Source organism: Python bivittatus, unplaced genomic scaffold (genome assembly GCF_059951505.1).
Source record: "Python bivittatus isolate LINGU-HERP-01145 unplaced genomic scaffold, Pbiv_v1 ctg000480_np1212, whole genome shotgun sequence".
In the NCBI taxonomy this organism is placed as follows: Eukaryota; Metazoa; Chordata; class Lepidosauria; order Squamata; family Pythonidae; genus Python; species Python bivittatus.
In genome coordinates this window covers 25,776,190-25,796,187 of record NW_028277075.1, presented here as the reverse complement: position 1 = coordinate 25,796,187, position 19,998 = coordinate 25,776,190, and the positions used below count along the sequence as shown (strand labels likewise).

At 38.4% G+C, this 19,998-nt stretch overlaps 1 protein-coding gene across 5 annotated transcripts in view; it reads left to right on the top strand.

Moving 5' to 3' along the window:
* SPTBN5 (spectrin beta, non-erythrocytic 5) overlaps positions 1 to 19,998 on the top strand; it is a 129,559-nt gene that overhangs the window by 50,767 nt on the left and 58,794 nt on the right. For all 5 annotated transcript variants that reach the window (XR_015797002.1, XM_088145500.1, XM_088145499.1 and 2 more), the window contains exons 28-35: positions 7 to 170; positions 1,138 to 1,270; positions 2,097 to 2,242; positions 3,123 to 3,237; positions 3,860 to 3,970; positions 5,096 to 5,275; positions 8,380 to 8,583; positions 8,920 to 9,069. Coding sequence is in view for 4 of the 5 variants with exons in the window: in XM_088145500.1 (XP_088001626.1) it covers positions 7 to 170; positions 1,138 to 1,270; positions 2,097 to 2,242; positions 3,123 to 3,237; positions 3,860 to 3,970; positions 5,096 to 5,275; positions 8,380 to 8,583; positions 8,920 to 9,069 (1,203 nt within the window). In the remaining variant the exon portion in view is untranslated. The remainder of the gene's footprint in view (positions 1 to 6; positions 171 to 1,137; positions 1,271 to 2,096; positions 2,243 to 3,122; positions 3,238 to 3,859; positions 3,971 to 5,095; positions 5,276 to 8,379; positions 8,584 to 8,919; positions 9,070 to 19,998) is intronic.

The window sequence follows — 19,998 nt, the reverse complement described above, 5'->3', positions numbered from 1 at the left end:
GGTCAGGCTCTGGAGCACGAAATTGACATTTATCAGAACTTAGTAATGGAACTACAGGAAACTGCCAAAACTCTGCCAGTTTCAGGCTCCATCCACTATGATGAAGTTGATGTGCCTCAAAGACAGGTCCACACAAAGCTTCAAGAGCTACAAATGTTGGCCAATGCAAGGTAGGAGGGTCAGGGAATCCTCTGCGATCCAATGATATCTCTTGTTAGCTTTCTTTTCTTTTAATCAGGATATGACCTTCAGTCATACAATGTGAAAATCAGTGGGACATTTCTGAATTCTTTTTATGTTGCTTTTATATTGCCTTGCCAGAGAGCTCAATCCTAGTAATCCAGTAGGACATAATTATAATGTCATGTATGCAGAGGCAAAAAAAAAAAAAACGCATATGGGTCTACGTTGCCATGAAGGAAAGTTGCTTCATATGTTGGCTTCTATATGTTATGCTTCATATGCAACAGTGTACAAGTACTTGTCCCCTTCATGGAAATGAGCTTGGCTGAAAAAAAAATAGGCAGTTTATAAGAAGGCAGTCAGGGAAGCAAGAAATCCTGCATAGGGACAGGATTATGCCACAGCTGACTTTACACAGGCATCATCCATCAGTACCAGATGAACTTCCTTTTGTGGCTGCTTTCAGAGGAAGGTTTGTTGTTGGACTGATGCAGCTTCTTCACTCATATTTAATGAAGGATCCACATTTTTTATTTTTATTCTTTGCTAATATTGTTTTTTATTGTTTTAATGTGTTATTAGCCATCCAGAGTCACATCTGCAAGATGGGCAACCATATAAGATGGATGGATGGATGGATGGATGAATGAGTAACCCATACAGAATCCACACGTTTCTATAGCAGTCCTAACTTTTTTCCCTTAATGGAAGAAGTCTGCCTTTTTTTTTCGGAGGAAAGATAAATAAGTCAAAGTACACTGGTACTTGTGCACTAATAGATGCCCTTAGCCTAATGCCACATTCATAAAGCTCCTCTGTTCTTATCCTACCAGTTTAGAATCATTGGACTTAAGCTTCATAATGATCTAGAATGTGTAATTTTTACAGTGCGGTTGTATCAAAATCCCTTAGTTTTCCATTGCCTGTGTTCTGTCTATTTGGTCTTCCAATTAGGGGTAAAAAGTTAGAGGAGACTCTTGTACTGCATGACTTCCTGAGAGAATATGAAGATCTTGAGGACTGGATCAATGAGCAGAAACGGGTGGCCAGTTCTGAAGACTATGGAGCTGATTATGACCATGTCCTTGTAAGTTATAATAATTTAATTAAAAAGATTTCCAGAATATGTTGCAATGCAACGTAATGCGACTCTTCAAGAACAATGGCTTCATACATAATTGGTTTTTGCAAAGTCTTTCTTTTGGGATGGAATAATCTACTGAGCTGTGAGGTGTTAAAGTATTGGTAAAACTAATTATTCTCAGCTGAGAACAGCTTCTGGCCAACCTTGTCTGGGCTCAGAGTCTGGCTAATTCTTGGATAGGAGACCTTCTGGGAATAACAGGGATTTAGGCTAGACTGAGAAGTTGAAAAAATATCTCAGAAGAAGACAAAGGTAAACTATTTCTGTATTGCTGTCAAGGAAACTAGGTGAATATATCCAGGAAGTGACTCATCTTTTTAGGCACTTTCATGCATTGATTAATATTTACTACAGAGAGCTCATGCAGACAAGAAATAACTATCAAATTTAGATGCTTGCATAAAGAGTAAAACTACTGCATCCACAATTACTTGTTGTTCCAAATAATTAGTAAGATGTCAGCAGGGTAATGAAGATGTTATTTTCCTGCCCAAGGATATTGCACAAAAAGTGAAAAGAATAATTGTTATTGTTAGAGCAGACATCAAACTGCAAGACAGAAGGAAAAGATTTTCAAATTGCTCTATGATTATCTTTCTAGAATGAAATATAGAATGAGATGTTTAGAATATCAGAGTCCATCACTGTACTTTGAAATAAAATCATACTGTGATATGTGGGAAAAAATCAAACGGGCTAAGTTGGAATAATTAATTATCCAAAACTATTCATCACTTCAGTTTTTCCTCCCATTCATTTTCTTTAAAAGCTTCTTTGTGCCAAATATGAAAAATCTCAGCATCAGATGGAAATTGCTGCCCAGAGAGTTGCTGCATGTCATCAGCTAGCACAGAACATGTTGGATCATGGCCATTTTGAATCCAGGGAGATTCGGAAAAAGCAGAAAGAGTTGAGGTAAGGAGGCATTCTTGTCCTTTTCCATTATTTTTTTCATCTTGGCCCTTATTTCACAAGAGAAGTATCAGGAAACTGTAGAAGAGCTGTGTGGAAAAAAATCTTCCATGAAGCAGAACATTAGGGTGGCATGTCTAGTTTGCTGCAAGGGCTAAGACCTTTCTTAAATCATTTGGAATTTAACAGAAGTAGAATAAAGGTACATTTGATTTGCAGCAATGGATTGTTGGTATGTCTACATTTAAATTCATTTCTTTTTCTCAACAAAGAGGCAAGACTCTCAAGCAATATGAAATATAAAATGTATGAATTTTATGATGACTTTTTATATGCTCTTGTATTTTTTATTGTTTTAAATTATGGTATTGTTGGGTTGTTTATATTGTTTTATCCGTCTGTAAGCCACTCAGAGTCATATATGGGAGATGGGTGGCTATATAAATTAGAATGAGAAAAATGAATAAATAAAGTCAAAGTTACTCTGCTTATAGCTTAATGTGCCAGGCCCTTTTCCATCATCATCACCACCATTATTGCCATTCTTGTTTGCGTGCATATGTACTTTCCTTTTGCTAATTAATTCAGCACAATAAAATTGTACACACAAACATTTCTTAAATTGTTTTAAATCTTAAATCAAGAAATTCTGATAGATTCCTCATAAGAGGAAGGTAGTTAGGTTTATACTATGGCACCACTGTATTTTGTTTTACTTCTGTTCCAGCAAAACAACATCAGGAATTGATGGGGTTGACCCTCTACTAGGGCCTCAAGGTTGACAGGTGGCCCATAATTGACTGGCGCATTCCTCCATCCCTATCCACTTCTGATTTGCTCTGGATGCTGCCTCATACCTCTGACGTCTTTTTTCCTGCTTTAGGAGCAACTGGCAGGAGTTGCTGGAGATGACAAACTATCAAGGCAAACGATTACAAGATGCTGAAGCAATTTACAAGTGCCTGCAGGACCTGATGGAAGCTCTCAGCCACATTGAGGTTAAAATTGTGTCAGAAAACACATGGAAGGGACATTTCCCCCCACATATCTTACTGCGTCTTTTTCAGGCACAAATTAGATATGAAGAAACAGCCATTCATTTCCATTGTCTACCTAGGCTTTCCACACTAAGTAATCTTGATGGCTAACAACAATAAATGTAAAATTGTAGTACTGCGAAAGTTTACATTTGCCATAACATTTTTTTTTAAATCACAAAAATATAAAAGGGCAAATAAAAAGAGTTGTCCGATGTTTTATTCCCACATTTCTCTCATATATACATATAGAAATGTGGATGGTTGGCTCAAATGAATAAGGGGATTAAGTTGTACTCCACTGCATGACACACTTTTCTCTTTAGCCTGCCTTCTTTTCATCATCAAAGATAGTTGTGGAGCAAAGATTTTATATAGCAGACAGGAGGGAGAGAATCAGGAAGAAGGGAAGAGATTTAGATCCCCTTATCAGTGTGATTTCTTTCATTTAAAAATAGACTCCCAAATAATCCCATCTTCATATCCGGATGAAACTGGCCCAGAGTTTTATATACTGCCTGTCTTAGAACAAAATCAAACCAAAGCGATTAACAGAAAGCTTCCTTCCGTGTTTGGTCTTTAGGAGAAACTAAAGACCATCCCAGATTCCATTGCTAAAGATCTGAGCGGTGTGCAGTCCCAGCTACGTAAGCAAGCAACTCTTGAGCATGAATTATTTGGGAATGAGCAGCAGGTAAGATATACTGCAGTCCTGAAAAATATAATGGAGTTGTTTTGAACTTGCCAGTGGTTCTTACCTTCTGAATATTATTTGCTTTAAATATGAATTAAAACTGAAGTTAATCACAAGATGCCATAGTGGTTAAAGCATTGGGCTAGGAGCAGGAGAGCCCAGGTTCTAGTCTACCTTCAGCCATGGAAACTCATTGAGTAACTCTGGGTCAGTCACATTCTCTCAGCCCACTTTACCTCAATATAGGGATGTTGTTGTGGGGAAAACTAGGAGACGAGAGTGCTAGGTATGCCACCTTGAGTTCATGAATGAAAGGTGAGACATAAATCTAATAAATAAATGAATGGGAAGAAAGCAGCACAAGATCTTGACCAGGACCCTCTCAGAGGGTCCTTTCAAATGGTATGGATGAGATGGTAGAGTCTTCCTTTGCCTTGAAATGGGGCTATAGCACCTATATCTCTTTTACCTCCTTGCCATCCAGGAGGAGGAAATACCAGGCTGAAACCTTTTGGGAAGGACAGGTAGCACCCTTAGCAGCAGTCCCAGCCCACCCCACCTTGTCCTTACTTTCATCTTCCCAATATTTGTCCTGCATTGCTTTGGCTACCCTGTGTGCTGCTGGCTTCTGCTCCTCTCCCTCCACCTCCTTTTGGAGGAAGAGAGGGAAGCAGGATGAACGTACTGAGCAGTGACAAGAAGGAAAAGAAGCACACGGGCTGACAGACATGCTGATGGACAAATGAGAGGGAGTCATGTCTGCAAAAAGGAAAAAGATGCTGGCTGCTGCTGCTCCTCTGCGTTCTTGCCAACGCTATCAGCCTATTTCCTATATAGGCATGACAGATTGTCCTCCTGGGCTTTCTCCAGTACTTAATGCAGACAGCTGCAGATATTGTGCCAGTTCCAAGTCGCCAGCTAGTTTAAATAGACTATATAGTCTATTTCAATATTTTAATTTTCTGAGGTCTGCTTGTCTCTGCAAACTGACTCTGGCTGCTTATGAAGCTTTGTATATAGCGGAGTGTAATTACCCAAATCTTGGGAAGACATCATTGATGGATGTGTCCTTAAGCTTTTATTTTGAAAGCTAAATTATTCACTTCATTTTTTCCTGTTTTGCAGCTGCATGTTTTGATTGATACTGCAGATGGCGTGCTTCGCCTGTGCTCTGAGAGGCAAGCAGAGATGATCAAGGCAAAGCAAGAGGCCTTGGTGGAGAATTGGGAATTCTTGCGATGTAAAGTAGAACAAAGCAGGGAGCAGCTGGAACATGCTTGCAGATTATACCGCTTCCAAACCCACGTGAGCATTTCAATGTTCTTTTCCCACTTTAAAAAAAAAATAAAAATCTTACATTATTCTGTCCTCCAGTTGTGTTGGCCGGAATTTTCCAGAGTGATCAACCAGCACTCTGGAACCAATCCATACAATTGCACACATTTAACTGCAAGTTGTTATATCATGTATATGTATTAATGTATCATTTACAGTATATATTCTAAAGATTCACGATCCTGTTTAGGTCTTGTGGAAAACAAGAAGCCTTTGTTTGCACTGCAGGCTGGGTGTTCTATGGGGCTAAAAGCTGACATCCATATTTGGCATGGATGTACTAAGAAGCCTAATATAATAATATTGCCAGCATAATTATTATGAAAAACATAAAATATTTGTCTCAACAGCCATCTTTGTAAAGGTCTTTTATCTAATAAATTTCTAGGGTGGTTATTCAAAATATTTGAAATCTGTGCAGTTCTTTTTTAGGGCACTGTCTGAGATTTTCCTGAGCTTGTAGTTGTTCAACTTGTCTTTCCTCAGTTCTTTCCCTTATTTGTCCTTCTTTCTTTCACTCATATGTTCTTCCTATGTGGTTTCTTCTTATATCCCTACTTGTTTTTCTTCTCCTCTCCTATTTTCCTAAACCAACTTGAATCTGGGAGCCTTCTTCTACTACTTTTCATCACCATCCTTTCTATCAAAGGCCATAAAGTCTGTGGGAAGAGTGGCCTCAAGTATGATGGAAGGGGCAATCAAAGTGGCCTTTGCTGGGTATGGCTCTCAAACAACCAGAAGGCACTTCCATTGTGAGACGCTCTACAAACAATCCCAGGCAAGCAAATCTGGCACCATTTGTATTTCCCACTGTGCCCATCAGTGGAACACCTAGGGCACTGTGGAAAAATAATTTGGCAGCTGTGCTCAGCACGGTTCAAAGTATCAGTCAGGATTTTTATTTCATGGAAGTCAGTAGCAATAGACCCTGCCAATGTCTTGGAGCCCAGCAGTTGATCCAAAATACCTGTTGATAACACTGCCCATGTTCTGCGTGACTTTTTCTCTCATTTTCCTTCCTTCCAACAATTGCAATCTAGTAAGGCAGATGTAATAATGGATGACACACAGCCATGGAAGGGAAGATAAAACTGAGACATGGAGCTCAGTATTATTATGTATGAATCTTTCTAGTCCTTTGGTGGACATACAGATCTCTAGTACATAGAAGGAATTTTCTGATAATTTAAATAAGGAAATAGCTCCACACAGCACCTGTTCCTTCTGTTTTCTTTCAAGTGAATTACATAACTTTTATTTCTTATCATTTGTGACATTAGGATCATGCCTTTCCCTCCAAGAGCTCAGAGACATGCATTATCTTCACTACAATCTTGTGAAATAGGGAGATTTTCCCAGAGAATTTCAGAGCTGAGCAGAGATTTGAATCAGCCATTAACTCAACAATTCAACTACTGTATTACACTGGCTCAGGGAGGCAGTTTAGCTACTCTGTGAAAGACTCTGTGACAGAGGTGTGCATTTGAGATATTGCAGGTATGAGGTTTGAAGCTGGAATGGTCAGAAGTCAAGACTGCAGGCCAGACAAGACCATTACCAAAATACTGTGTAGGTGCCCTCAACATCCAAGGCTGAGAAACAGGTGGCAAACGATCCATTACCATGTAAAGGGGGAGACACAAGCAAGGTTTAAATCCTATATCAGATACATGAATATGACTAGATTCCTAGATTATGCAGTACCCAATCACATCTACAATAAAAGCAAGTCATCTGAGTCTCATCCCTCAGTTTTTCACAGCCCGGGGGAGGGGGGTGAATGTTTCTAGAAAGATGTATTGCTGTGCTCAGAGTGAAGGTCTTAAAGCAGTTACAAAGAACATGGTGGAACAACTTGGCCGAAATGAATTGCATTTCACAGACTACACAATGATTTTCAATATGTGCAAATATACACATATAGAACACTTTTAAAGCCAACTATATATGATTAGTGAGACCCACTTTGGTGTAGTGGTTTAAGACGCCAGACTAGAAACCAGGAGACTGTGAGTTCTAGTCCTGCCTTAGGCATGAAACCAGCTGTGCTACTTTGGGCCAGTCATTCTCTCTCAGCCCTAGGAAGAAGGCAATGACAAACCATTTCCAAAAACCTTGCCAAAAAAACTGCAGGAACTTGTCCAGGCAGTTGCCAGGAATCAATAGTGACAAAGACCCCCCCCCCCCAAAAAAGTTACTAAGACAGTATTCTACAAAATGGAGAATACATCAATTTTAATATTCAGGCTTTAATATGTTACTGTGCACTAGTGTTTTGTTATAATTTTGGATCATAGCGGTTTTAAAATCCGGACAAGCTCTTGTGCTTCTAATGTTTTCTTCTACTATTGTTTTACTCCATTTAAATTAGTATAATACTGCATTACCTTTTAGGGGAAGAACTATGATTCTGCAGCCAAATGCATGCTTTACAAAGTTATTGTGTCCCTGATATGTTAAGATGAGGCTGGGAAAAATCCCACTCTCAAACAATGGAGATCCACACCAATTACACACACAATACAAACTTGGATGGAACATTGACTGGGTTCACATATCACACAAAGCCATTATGTGGTTCATTGGATAATTCTCCAAAGTCAAAAAGAAACAACCTGATATTAAATCAGGGTCTTTAGTATCCAAAATCGGAAACAGATGGAAACTATGTCTCCTGCCCAAAAGAGATTTACCTCTAGCTCTTTATGTAAAGCAAGCAGAAGAAAGAGGCACAGGAAATTTCAATGTTAATTGTTATAAATAGAACTTGCGCTTGATACACAGTAGTTACATGAATTATTTTGGAATTGTTTTCTAGTTTTGCTGCAATCAATCTACTTAAGCTGAGTCTTCATGCCCAAAGACATATATTCTACACTTGACAGATAGCCTTGACAGTTTGTTTCTTTGAGGCAAAACACAATGTGTGAACCCATCAATTGTAGCTTATTCAACTAACCACATTTTAGTGCTATGTGTGAACTGAGCCACAAGAAGTTTCATGCATTACCTATATGGCCAATTAAAGATATAAATCTTGGCCCACATCTTAGATTTTTTTCCTCAATTTTAAGGTATGGGATTATTCTTCCTGGGCATCTGAGATGACAAGAGAAATGGCAGTTGAAGAGACCATTCGAGATGTATCTACCAGTGGTCTGAAGATTAATCAGCATCAGCAGTTACTGCCAGAGATTGAGGCTCGAGCTGAGATTTATGAACGAGTATTACAGCTAGGACAAGAGCTGCTGCTAGAACAGAAAACGGCAACAAGAGAAGTATATATGCATAATGTAATTTCGTTCCCACACAAAGCTCACCGGTGTTCAGACCACCAGCATTTCCACAAAATTAGCATCTTATGAGTATGTTTTCAAAACCAGAGATTTCATGAGATAAAAACCAAGCAAGGTACGGTACTTTCCAAAGGAAACATGAATTTCACTAAAACATACCCACCTACTTCCTCATGTATAAAGAGGTGATTGCTCTAATTACAATTGGAAATTGAGCATTAGCATATTTCTGTTAACAGTGAGGTAAATTACATCTCAAACATTCCCCCTTCATGGATTATTACTGACATTTTATAGCAGTTGGTTTCTTCTTATCAGATCCAAGGTGCATTACAAACTCTGCTAGAAGCAAAACACAGAGTGTACCAGATATGGGCAGAAAAGAAGGAATGGTTGGAGAAGATCCATCTTTTGCAGATATTTTACAGAGATTGTGAATACCTAGACAACATCTCAAACTCCCAGGAGGTAAGTAGATAGTGGTAGCACATGTTTTATTGATGATTTAATGAAGTTTTAAGATGTATTTGAATCTATTTAATACTCAACCTCTGTCTTTTGTCCTATGCTCTACCCATTCCTTCTATCTTACACATACACACATGTACAGCACATATACAAATCTTATGGTAGTTGGTAAGAAAATAGGATCAATCCTATTTTTATCCCTAAAAAGAAATTTGGTATCTGACTTTTTAATGGCATGGTCAATAATACATCTGTGCATAGATTTATGATGTGGAATTAATTCCTTGATTCTGAGAAGAAAGAACTATCACACCCTCAGAGGAGTAAGCATCAACCAAAAACAGTATCAGGGAATTTCATTTATCTCCCCCCTCCCCATGTAAAGTGCTTCCAAATGAATACTGTATATTATTGAAAAAATTACATTCTGTCTTTGATGGAGTCCAAATAATGATATCTTCCATGTGTAAGTCTCCCATATTGTCCACCACTTCTTCCATTTTCTTGTAACAGAGAAACTATGTTAATGAAGGGAAAACCTAATAGAGCCTTTCGAATAGGAGTGCTTGACTGTGGTCTCTTCATATCATTAGTTGGTACTGGTAAATGCTGGCATTTCCTGCTGATTTATCAACCAGTTTGTTAGGTATGGAACAAATTTGGTTTTAGAAGCAGAAGGTCTGTTGAGGGAAAAGTAGCCATAATCTTTAAAGATATTCAGAGATGTCAGTTATCCTATTCAGTTCTCAGCCAGTTCCAAATATCTATACCTAGCGTTGGGAAGGTGAGACAAAATAGGGATTTTAATGATGTTATTTCCTATTCCTAACATTCTTGTTGATCAAGCTGAAAAAGGAGGCTCCAGAAATGGAGTTGAGAACTTTAGTGCTTATATTCTTGGGAGATTTTAACTATACTGATACCTCTTGACTCAGCACTTTGCGATTTCATGGCCAAATAACAACTATAGTCTCCATTAATATATAGCCCGATGTATCCAATCTAACAGGTACATCCATTGGAATTGGTTTCCTATACTATCTATAGGGAATGGGAATTAGCTCCCATTATCTTGGATAGGTTACTGTTTGATCGCATTTGTACTACTGTCTACACTCTGCTCTCACAGACTAATTTTAATAATCTGCTTCAGAAGTTGATGGAGATGGATGGTTTCTAGCAGTTTAGCTAATAGTTCTGATGATGAGGTTCTGATTTTTGTTTGGAATAGAGGGATGATCCAGACCACTGATATAATAATTCAAAAGTGTACCCAATTGTACTGGCATGTTGGTATCCTACTTTCTTGAGGACCAACAACCAACAACACAGGAGAACAAGAAAACAACAAAGAAAATATACTTTACTGCTGCCATTACGTGTCAGAATCCTTGAAATCAATTAACCACGTTATTTGCCAGCTTGCTTGCTTACTTCGGTTCTGCCATTAAGAGACATGGGGCAGGGGGGGGGCGTGCTGGAAGGATCTGGAAAGATGGATGGAAGAACTGACTGTTAGAGGCAGATGGGCTGTTATCAAAGACTGAGGAATGCTCAAGGTTGTACCAACGAGCTGATGTGAGAAGACTGGGAGGTTAGGGGAGTGCAGGGGGAAAGGGGGGAAAAAAGGTAAAAGCAACTTTTGGTGTGTGCGGGCTCAGTCTTAGCAATGCCTTGGAACTGTACACGTGTTCTCAATAAATGAACTTTCTTTTGAACCATTACTGGCTGCAAGGAGAGTTACTGAAGTTGGGAGTTGTGAGTGGCAGATGGTTACATTATGCCTCCTAGTAGCATCCTTTTCAAGTGATGAAAAACATGTTCTCTGTAGGATCAGGAAACCAGATGAAGCTCTCAGAGGTTCACTGAGAAAAATTACATTTTTGTAACCCCAAGAACTAAGTTCCAGATTAGATGCCCTGATTTTGCCTGTTTAGACATGGATGCAGCCAAGACTAATCACTTAGGTTTGGCTGTTTCAGCATTTGCAAACTATTGATGTGGATATGTAACATAGTGGTTTGAAACCTATTATTACTTCTATGTATTCAAACCTTTTCTGAGTATTAAAAAATTCTAGAACTGAGATAATCATCTTGACCCCAAAGATGGTTGATAGCTCACTGATTGATAGTTCCAACCAAATTTCTGATTTTACATACCTGTAACCCATACTTTAGTGAACTATTGGGGAAAGAATGGCTTCACAATTCCAAGATGTCTTAGATTAGATTTATGATTTGAATTTGTTCTAATCTGGTTTTCAGTTTGATTTTTGGACAGAAATATACTTACTCATTGGTGGATGACTTACTCCAGAGAATGGACATGGAAAGTTCAAAGTTTTGAATTATTGGGAGAAATAAAAGTTTCTCAGTGTAATACATAACACTACTTCTCATTTCTTCCAACTACTTCTGGAGACATTGAGTTAAACTTAACAAGTAATTGAATGCAGTTTTGGGATGAACAGGGACAAAAAAACCTGAGTTTTAACTGAAATAGGACAGAAATCATATGTTTGGGTAAGTCTGATAATCTACATAGAGATGATCAGTACTGAATAGAGTTGGCCTTCTTCTGGAAGGGCAAGTAGTAAAGCTTTGGGAGTCTTCTGGATTGAATTAAGTCTATGGAAGTATAGGCAACATCAATGACTAGGGCCCCTTTTTGACAGAAGACAGCAATGACATGTCAGTGGGTGAAATATGAAATATCCATATATACTGAGCAGACATTGCTTTTGAAAATGTAGATCAGCTTTGCCCAACTCGGTGTCCTCCTACAGGTGTGTTGGGATTGCAATTCTCAGAATTTCCAACCAGCCTAGCCAATTTCAGGCTAGCAATTCTGGGAATTGCAGCATGAAAACATGTGGATTAGGGTCCCAGATTAGGGAAGGCTGAGCTAGAAGCAGTTGCATATGGAGAATATATTTTGGAGGGTTTTGGAGAAACACCATTCTCCGAGAATAGTTAAGTAGGTGAATTCCAGTGCTGACCCTGAACCCTTCTTGAGTAATATTGCTGATGCAGCAGCATCTGAGAGCCAAAATAATTATTTCATCAAGATTGTGATGGCATTCAATGTAATGGCATTTAATGTTTGTTTTTTAAATTAGCAGCTGCAAAGGAAGGCATCAGGATCTGGCTGTTGTAGCAGGTGAGAAGGAAGAGATTATTCCTTCTCCACATATCAAGGTCCAATTGAAAATTACTTCTCTGGTAGCTGTTATGTGTCCCGGAAGTGAAGGAACGGTGAGCTGCTGACAGCATAAGCACCACTTCTCTCCTAGCCCAAATAGCAGTTCCTGTGTGCATGTTTATGATGCGGAGGGTTTTTCTTGGAACCAGGACAGGAAACCTTAAACTCATTTTCACCTGGGTTATTATAGTGCAAGTTGATTCTGTATTTGTAGAGGACAAATTCTTGTTTAATAGTTTGTTGTTGTTCTTGTTGTTGTTGTTTGGAAAAAAGATGAAAAGTCTTTCATTTAAATTCTTTCATTTTCTTGCCTCATACGCCAAGGTTTCAGATGAAGCTTTCGAGCAGCTTTTTTTCTGCAGCAAGGTTAAATCTTTTGAGTTGCACAATATTAGCAGAAAGCAAGCTTCTAAAACTGATGGGGCAATGCATCACTGGTGTCTGTATCTGTATTTGGAAAAGGGAATTAATGGATGATGCTAAGTACGTGTGAATACTTTTCTTTTATTGCAATGGATCTCAACAGAGCTGAACTGTGTCTCTAAAGGCTATCCCGGCTGTGGCATATAAGAGAGAGAGAAAAGCATCCAGTCATGTTCCAAAGTAGAGTTCTTTCCCATTCATTCCCTGTGCCAGTGTGTCTGGCCTTGATTTTATGCCAGCAGCTTAGGTTACATCCAAATTACTTAAGGCTTCAGAAGATTTCAGCAAGGTTTAGTCTAGGATTGCTCTGTTCTAAAGTAAATAGCAGCACATATGGAGGAAATTAAGCAAGCATACATCTGTCTTTTTTATTACTGACTCTGGGTATGCCATTACTTGGAAGAGCTGTAGGAAATTTTTCTAAGACCTGTTAAACAGAGAAGTTGCTATTCCTAGTACAAATAGCAGTTATTGAGAGAGGGAGAGAAGACATTAGTGCAGCTATTTTGCTTTTAGCACCAGCAGAACATTTTCTGGTCTTTCAAGGCTATAGAAGCACCGGTGAGTTAATCACTTAATTTTTTTATCTAAGAACTTTTAATAAGGTCTTTGGATTAATAGTCTTTGGACACTTCTGGCTTCTGCCTCGTCATATTGATCATTTTTCAGTTTGCTGCTTGCACGCTTCTATGATTCTGCAGTCTGAATAAGCAGTCGTACTACGTCTAGTTCTTAATCAGATGCAGATGTCTTTGTTATAGAAATACATCTTTACATTTCACTTATTCACACCAGAGAAAGAATGGAAATCTCCACTGCCGACATAAAAAGGATGAAACGTTTCTTTTAAACAACAGCTCAGAAGCATCGACTGCTTTAGCTTTTCAAATCTTAGGATTCAAACTGCAGGATGTCATGCAGATATCTTCCTAACCAGACTTCAGCCACACCCATCTATATTTCCACAGTGGAAGTTATGTTGTCTTCTGCTAAAGTGGTTCCATCACCTGTCTCCAGAGCAGCTCTTTATGGTGCTTCTTTCCAAAGGATGCCACCAGCAGAAATTATATCAGATTCAGCCTGGTATTTTCCAACTCATTCATCATCTACAAAGACTTTGCCAATAAGTGACATCTTGCCATCTCCCTGCCTGTCTTCAGAGGTTCACAGCTCACGGCTAGATATAGTGTTGGCACACTCAAATAAGGGGAATGGTTTAGGGAAAGATAACAGCTGTGTTAATTCTTCGAGCATCAAGTCTGCATGTCCCACACTTTTCAGAGATACTCAGTGCAAAGGATACAACAGCATAGAGGCTCGATCACTGCTTGCCTCTTGCAGTGGTGCAAGTGACTGGAAAGGAAATGACTGGGGTGCTTGTCATTCTTCTGCAGTATCTTTCCATTCGGCTGCTTCAAGAGCTCTACCGTGCTGGACATCACGTCTAGATGTTTCTCTGTGTGCCATTCCAGATGCATCATCATCTCAGAATAAAAATCTGTATCAAGTTCTTGCACCTTGTAACTCAAGGTCAACAGAGCAGAACTATAATCAGTGCAATTCTCAGTTTTCAGATCTCCATGCTTCAGTAAAACTCTATATTTCAACTTGCAGTATTGCTATCAAGCCAATCAGAGCTGCTTATTCCAGCCTTCTATTACCTCATCTGAAAAAGATTTCAACTACATCTCCTGGTCTTACAGCAGGACCCCAGATGAGTCATCAAGTTATCCCTTCTGGAAACTCTGCAGATCACCAGGTTAAACAACTTCATGTCACCAACCCCACTAAGTGTCCCATTCTTCCTCAACAGACAGTCTTCAAAGAAATATGGTTGACTCCATCTACACTAGCTAAAGCAGATAGCCTTCTTGGCAAAAGAACAGTTGCAAATTCACAATTAGATCCTGATTTGGTTGTCTTTCAGAACCATCACTCAACTGGCAAAGAATTTGGGAAGACTTCTAATGCTGGAATTATTCCTGCTCATCACAAGATTTCCAAGATAACTTTAATACTTGCTACCCCTTGGACATCATTTCCTATTAAAGTAGTAAGAGAATTTAGGAAACAACCAGCTCCTTCAGTCTTGATCAAAGCTTCAGGTATGGGTGGTTCTACGTTACAGCCAGATTGTACAGGCTCTAGCATCTCATTGTCCATAAATCCTGTTTGTTGTCCTGAATTCCAGCCTTCACAGGAGTCAAAGCCTATTCAGGACCCAGATGCTTCAGGGAATGCAGATCGAGCTGCATTCTTCACACATAGGCAGGCATCGTCTCGTGCACCTGGTGAGAATACATGGTGTCCATCTATCTCGGTAAAAATCGCTTCCTTTGGAACTGGGAGGAAAGTGGTGAAGATTTCTATTCCATTTTAGAAACATGCAATCTAAACTGTAATTTGTTCTGAGGTTAGTTTTAACTAACTGTATTATTTATTCTTATGTTAATATGTTGTAACGTTTCTAGGAGTGACGAAGCCTTCAAAAGTACTTTTGTTTTTTTTAAAATATGATGATTAGGAGCTGAAGGAGTATAGGGATGGGTTTGTCTCTTCTTGATTTTAGAAGCCCATTTGCCAGTTGTTGCTTAAATTCTGCTTTTTCAGGCTTTCACATGTAGTAAAACAAGTTATGCCTTCAGTGACCCTAAATATGGGATTTTAGTAAAATAGATCTTTCTCTGTGTGTGTGCCAAATGCTGCTTGAATTTGCTGAATTTCCCAGTTGTGTGTATGCGTGTATATACTCATGTGGGTACGTGTGTATGTGTGTATGAAAACTATTTATGTCAGCAAATAATTATTAGTAAGACCCATCAATGTATTGAGAGAGAGAGAGAGAGAGACTGTGTGTATATATACATACACATACACATATGTTTTCAAAACAAAAATATGTTTTAAAAAATTCTTTTTTCTGGAAATAACTTATAAGCTTGTCAACTTACACCAGGGAAGAATAGATTTGGACATGGATCTGTTTTGGGGAGAAGGTATTAGAGCCCTCCTAGCTCCAGTACTAGCTTAGCTGGAGGAAAAGAAAATATGAAGAACAAATGTAAAAACCAGTGGTGTATATTATGCAGAATACAAAAGTGTAAGTCTTCCATTATGACTCCATTCTGACAACAGGTTGATGGAAGGCAGAGTTTTAAACGACTTCCATGAAACAGAGAAAATAGTTGCCATGTCTTAAAACAGTATTATTTCAATGGAGAATTCAGACTGAATTGAAAAATACATGTCTAGTTGTCATTATTCTGTATAAGCATTTTTGTTCACTTTTTCTTTTTTTTTAAAGACTTTTGAAAGGTCACTTGATTTCTCTTAATCTTTACTTTTTCATGGTAAGGTTTGTCTGCAAAAGAAGTAAAATTTAACCTTAATCATGAGCTGCATCTCACTGCTATGTAAATAGAAAGAGATTATGCAAGGTAAATCCTGACATTGCTCATGGGCCATACTTTGTGGAATACTTAGATTTTACAGAGAATATTTCAAAATAAATGTTGTGACAGTGATGGAGAAATAACTCTGTGTTTCATGACAGCCCATTCCTTTATTGGCTTTTCTAGAACTCTCTGGCACTTTGTTATAATCTGAGGCAGGCAGCTCTGTAGTAAATGAATTTGTAGGAAACAATACAATTAACTGGCTCTACATTCCCTTATGTATTGCTTGCCCAACGCTCTGTATTTTTATCACTTGTATCCTAACAAAATATGAACATAGTTTCAGTCCTGTGTTCAGACCATATGTACAGTATAGAGATAATCAGTGTGTAGAACTTGAAATGGAGTTCTAGAATGCAGAATCCTGCTTTCCCATGTGTATGATGGTTCTTTTCTATTATTATTTTTTATGGAAATCTCTTGTGTATTATTGCAACAGGACATTGGGCATACCATTCTTCAGCCTGAGATAAGCTGATAGATACTTGAAGGAGTGGCCTCAGGAGCCATAATGTTAAATATGAAATGCCACTCTGAGTATTGCTTTCATTAATGCTGCTCAAATTTGCTGCCGTATTTACACAGTTGTGCAAAGATGCTGTCTGTTTCCACAAATTGTCATGTGTAATGAAGCTTTCAATGGCAGCTGCAGTTTGATATGCACATATTGTGCCTAAGGTGGGATTGAAACAAAAATAAGCACCTCTCCCATTTCCGATAGTCACCCTTGTATTGATGCCCTTCACAGGGGTTGGGTGAGTGGCAGCAACATTGAATCTAGATCAGAATTCTGGACAGAAGGTCCTGACTCCAGTCCTGCATTAGGGTGTAACTCAGCATGTGAAGAAATCTCTTTGGAACGTCTTGATCTGTTGTCTTCTCAGATACCATCTTCAGATGAGGCCATGACAATCTGAGTGGAATCAGTTTGGAGTGGGTATGGGGAGAAGAGCAAGGGGAAGTTCTCTTGTGTGAACAGCCCTCTATTTGCATGACACTGGATGGAATCCCTTGTAACACATGTCTTCATATTTACTGTGCATTGTATTATAGTATTCAATTGCCTGTCTTATGTTTGCAGCTATTCACTCTAAGCACTTGCTATGTAACATAAAGTGAATCACATAAAGGAAGATCTACTTAAATTTTCATATATTAAAGATGGTAATTTTAAAGAGAAGATAACAGTGTGAAATACTTACTTATACAAGGGGGCTTTCTGTTCTCATCTATGCCCCACCCCAAAATGTATTTATTTATCTTATTTATGGAACTACCCAACTCAGTATAAGAAGGAAGGTTGGCATCGCAGTGGGTCTTTGGGATGACGCCAGAGTCCACAAGCATACAGTATTAAAAACAATAGAAACCTAAATAATAAAAAAGGACAATGTACAACTTGGAAGAAAACATTCAAATATATATAAAATTCCAAAAGAGGCTTGCTACCCAAGGTCTGGAAAAAAGCCAGGTTTTCAAATATTTTTTAAAAATAGTCAGGCTGGGGGCCATACAGATCTTTGGGAAATGGTGTTCCAGAGGGCAGACACCATGACAGAGAAGGCCCACTTCCTGGATCCCATCAGGTGACATTGTTTAATCAAAGGGACCTGGTAGGTGCCCAGTCTGTCCAATCTTTGAGGACAGGCAGAAGTTATTGGAGATAGACAGTCCTCAGATAGCCAGGGTCTATGCCATGAAGGCCTTTAGAGGTGGTGACCAGCATCTTGAATGGCACCAGAAGCTAACTGGCAGTCAGTACAGCTTGCTGAGTAGCAGTGTTACCTGGACTTATCATGGCATGCTCATTGCTACATTCTGGACCAGCTGCAGTTTCTGAATAAACTTCAAGGGCAGCCCCATATAGGGCTCATTGCAATATTCCACACCCAAGGTGACTAGGACATGAGTGACCATTTGGAGGATCCAGGTGGCTCATATACCACTGCTGGATTTTGGATGACAGATAGGTGTTTTTATTTTCAATTATGTGGAACTAAAAATGTAAGAAATTAATTGATGACAGCAATTTAGAAAGTACAACTGTTTTTAATTCTCCTCACTTAAGCAAAAAAGAGGTACATTTACATTTCTTAATTAAAATAAATTTTGGAGTTTTGTACTGGCAATCCACTTCGTCAAAAAATTATAACAATGGCAAAAAAAAAAAGACTCATTCTATTGTGCAGCATGATTACATCTTACAAATTCTAGTGAGACAAATAAGTAGTTTTTAAAGAATGATCATGTTTACTTCACACATAATTATTTCCAATGTTTTGCTGTTTGCCTTGGAAAATTTTATTGATCAGCTCTCTGTACCTCTGTATCTCAGAATGAAGGGTCTTCTCTTACAAAAGTGAATGCAAGAGTTCACTATAACCATACCAAATGGAAATATAGCATCATACTGTACACATCCTAACCTATCCTTTTAAAAATACAGTACATGTAGACAATGGTCCAACCCTTCCCAATTGACACCACACAACTAAATACACACAGCCCCCCCCCTTCTCTTTTGATCAATCAGGTAAATATGTATGCATTAGTCTGTTCAGTTGTCTCAGTACAGAATTTCAACTGACGAAGAGGCCATGGAGTTATATCAATTGAGGGAATCATATGACAGAAAAGTACTTAGATGTTTTTTCCACAATTCAGAGCCCTGTTGGAAGCATTTGTGCAGAAGGAATGCTTCTCACTACCCATTCAGTATAAGAGGGAAGGCTGGTATAGCAATGGGTCTTTGAGAATGACGCCAGAGTCCATAAGCTGCAGCCCTGTTGTGTCTTGATATTCTTTGCTCAGTTTTGAATACGAATGCGTTACATTTCCAAACAAAAATACCTCAGTTGAAGTGATCCAAAGCATGCTGTAGCACTTTAGCAGCTACGTTTCTATGTAAGTGTGTAATACATGAAGGATGTTTGAAACTGCATATGCTTTCAACAGTTTGATCATGCTAAAGAATAAAGAATAAAATACATAAAGGCAACAATTTTGATGTATCAAAGAGGGAATTGGGATAGAAACCTGGTGACCTCTACATACTTTGGGTGACAGCTTCCATAATCCTGACCATTAACTGTATTAACTAGGGAATATGGGAACTGTAGTCCAAAAATCTGAACGCTATCAAATTGCCTTTGCCATATTTAGCTTTTTTGCCAGAACATCAAACAAGAATACCAAGCATAATCTGCAGAGTTAAGAGGATGTAATTACTTGGTTAATAGCAAAATATCATCTATGATCTCAATTTTATCAAGTTTTCCCATTTCTTAATGAATTCAGTCTGGTACTTTCTCATTAATCCTCAACATTCCTTATCCTTATTCCACTGCCTAATTTTCAAGCAATACTTTTTCAAGTTAAAATATCTTTGCTGATTGAAGACAACCTCCATTGACTTCAAAGATAAAGTTGGGAATACCTTGTTGCAATAGTGTCATGTTCCACCATTTTAGGCTTTTTCTATGTAGCGTGCATTATCCTACTGCATATATTTGTAGTGTTATGCCTTTCTGTTAAGGCATATCTTTATGTCAGTTATCCATTGAGCATGACTGTCTGTCTGGAATTCTTGAAAAGATTATTTAAGAAAAAGAAAAAACAGGCTATTGCTATATCCCTCTTTTCTTGATTAATCCGAATACCTAGACTAAGAAGAATTCAGAGTTCTATAAGAAACATAACCTTGAAGTCTCCTAGAATAATTTGATCATTCTAGAATCATTTGATCATCTAATGTTTCCTGACTTTCATTCAAGAAAGCAACAGATATGGCCCCATAATTCCATGGATTTTTTTTTTTTTAAAAAAACAATATTGCCAGAATTGGTTC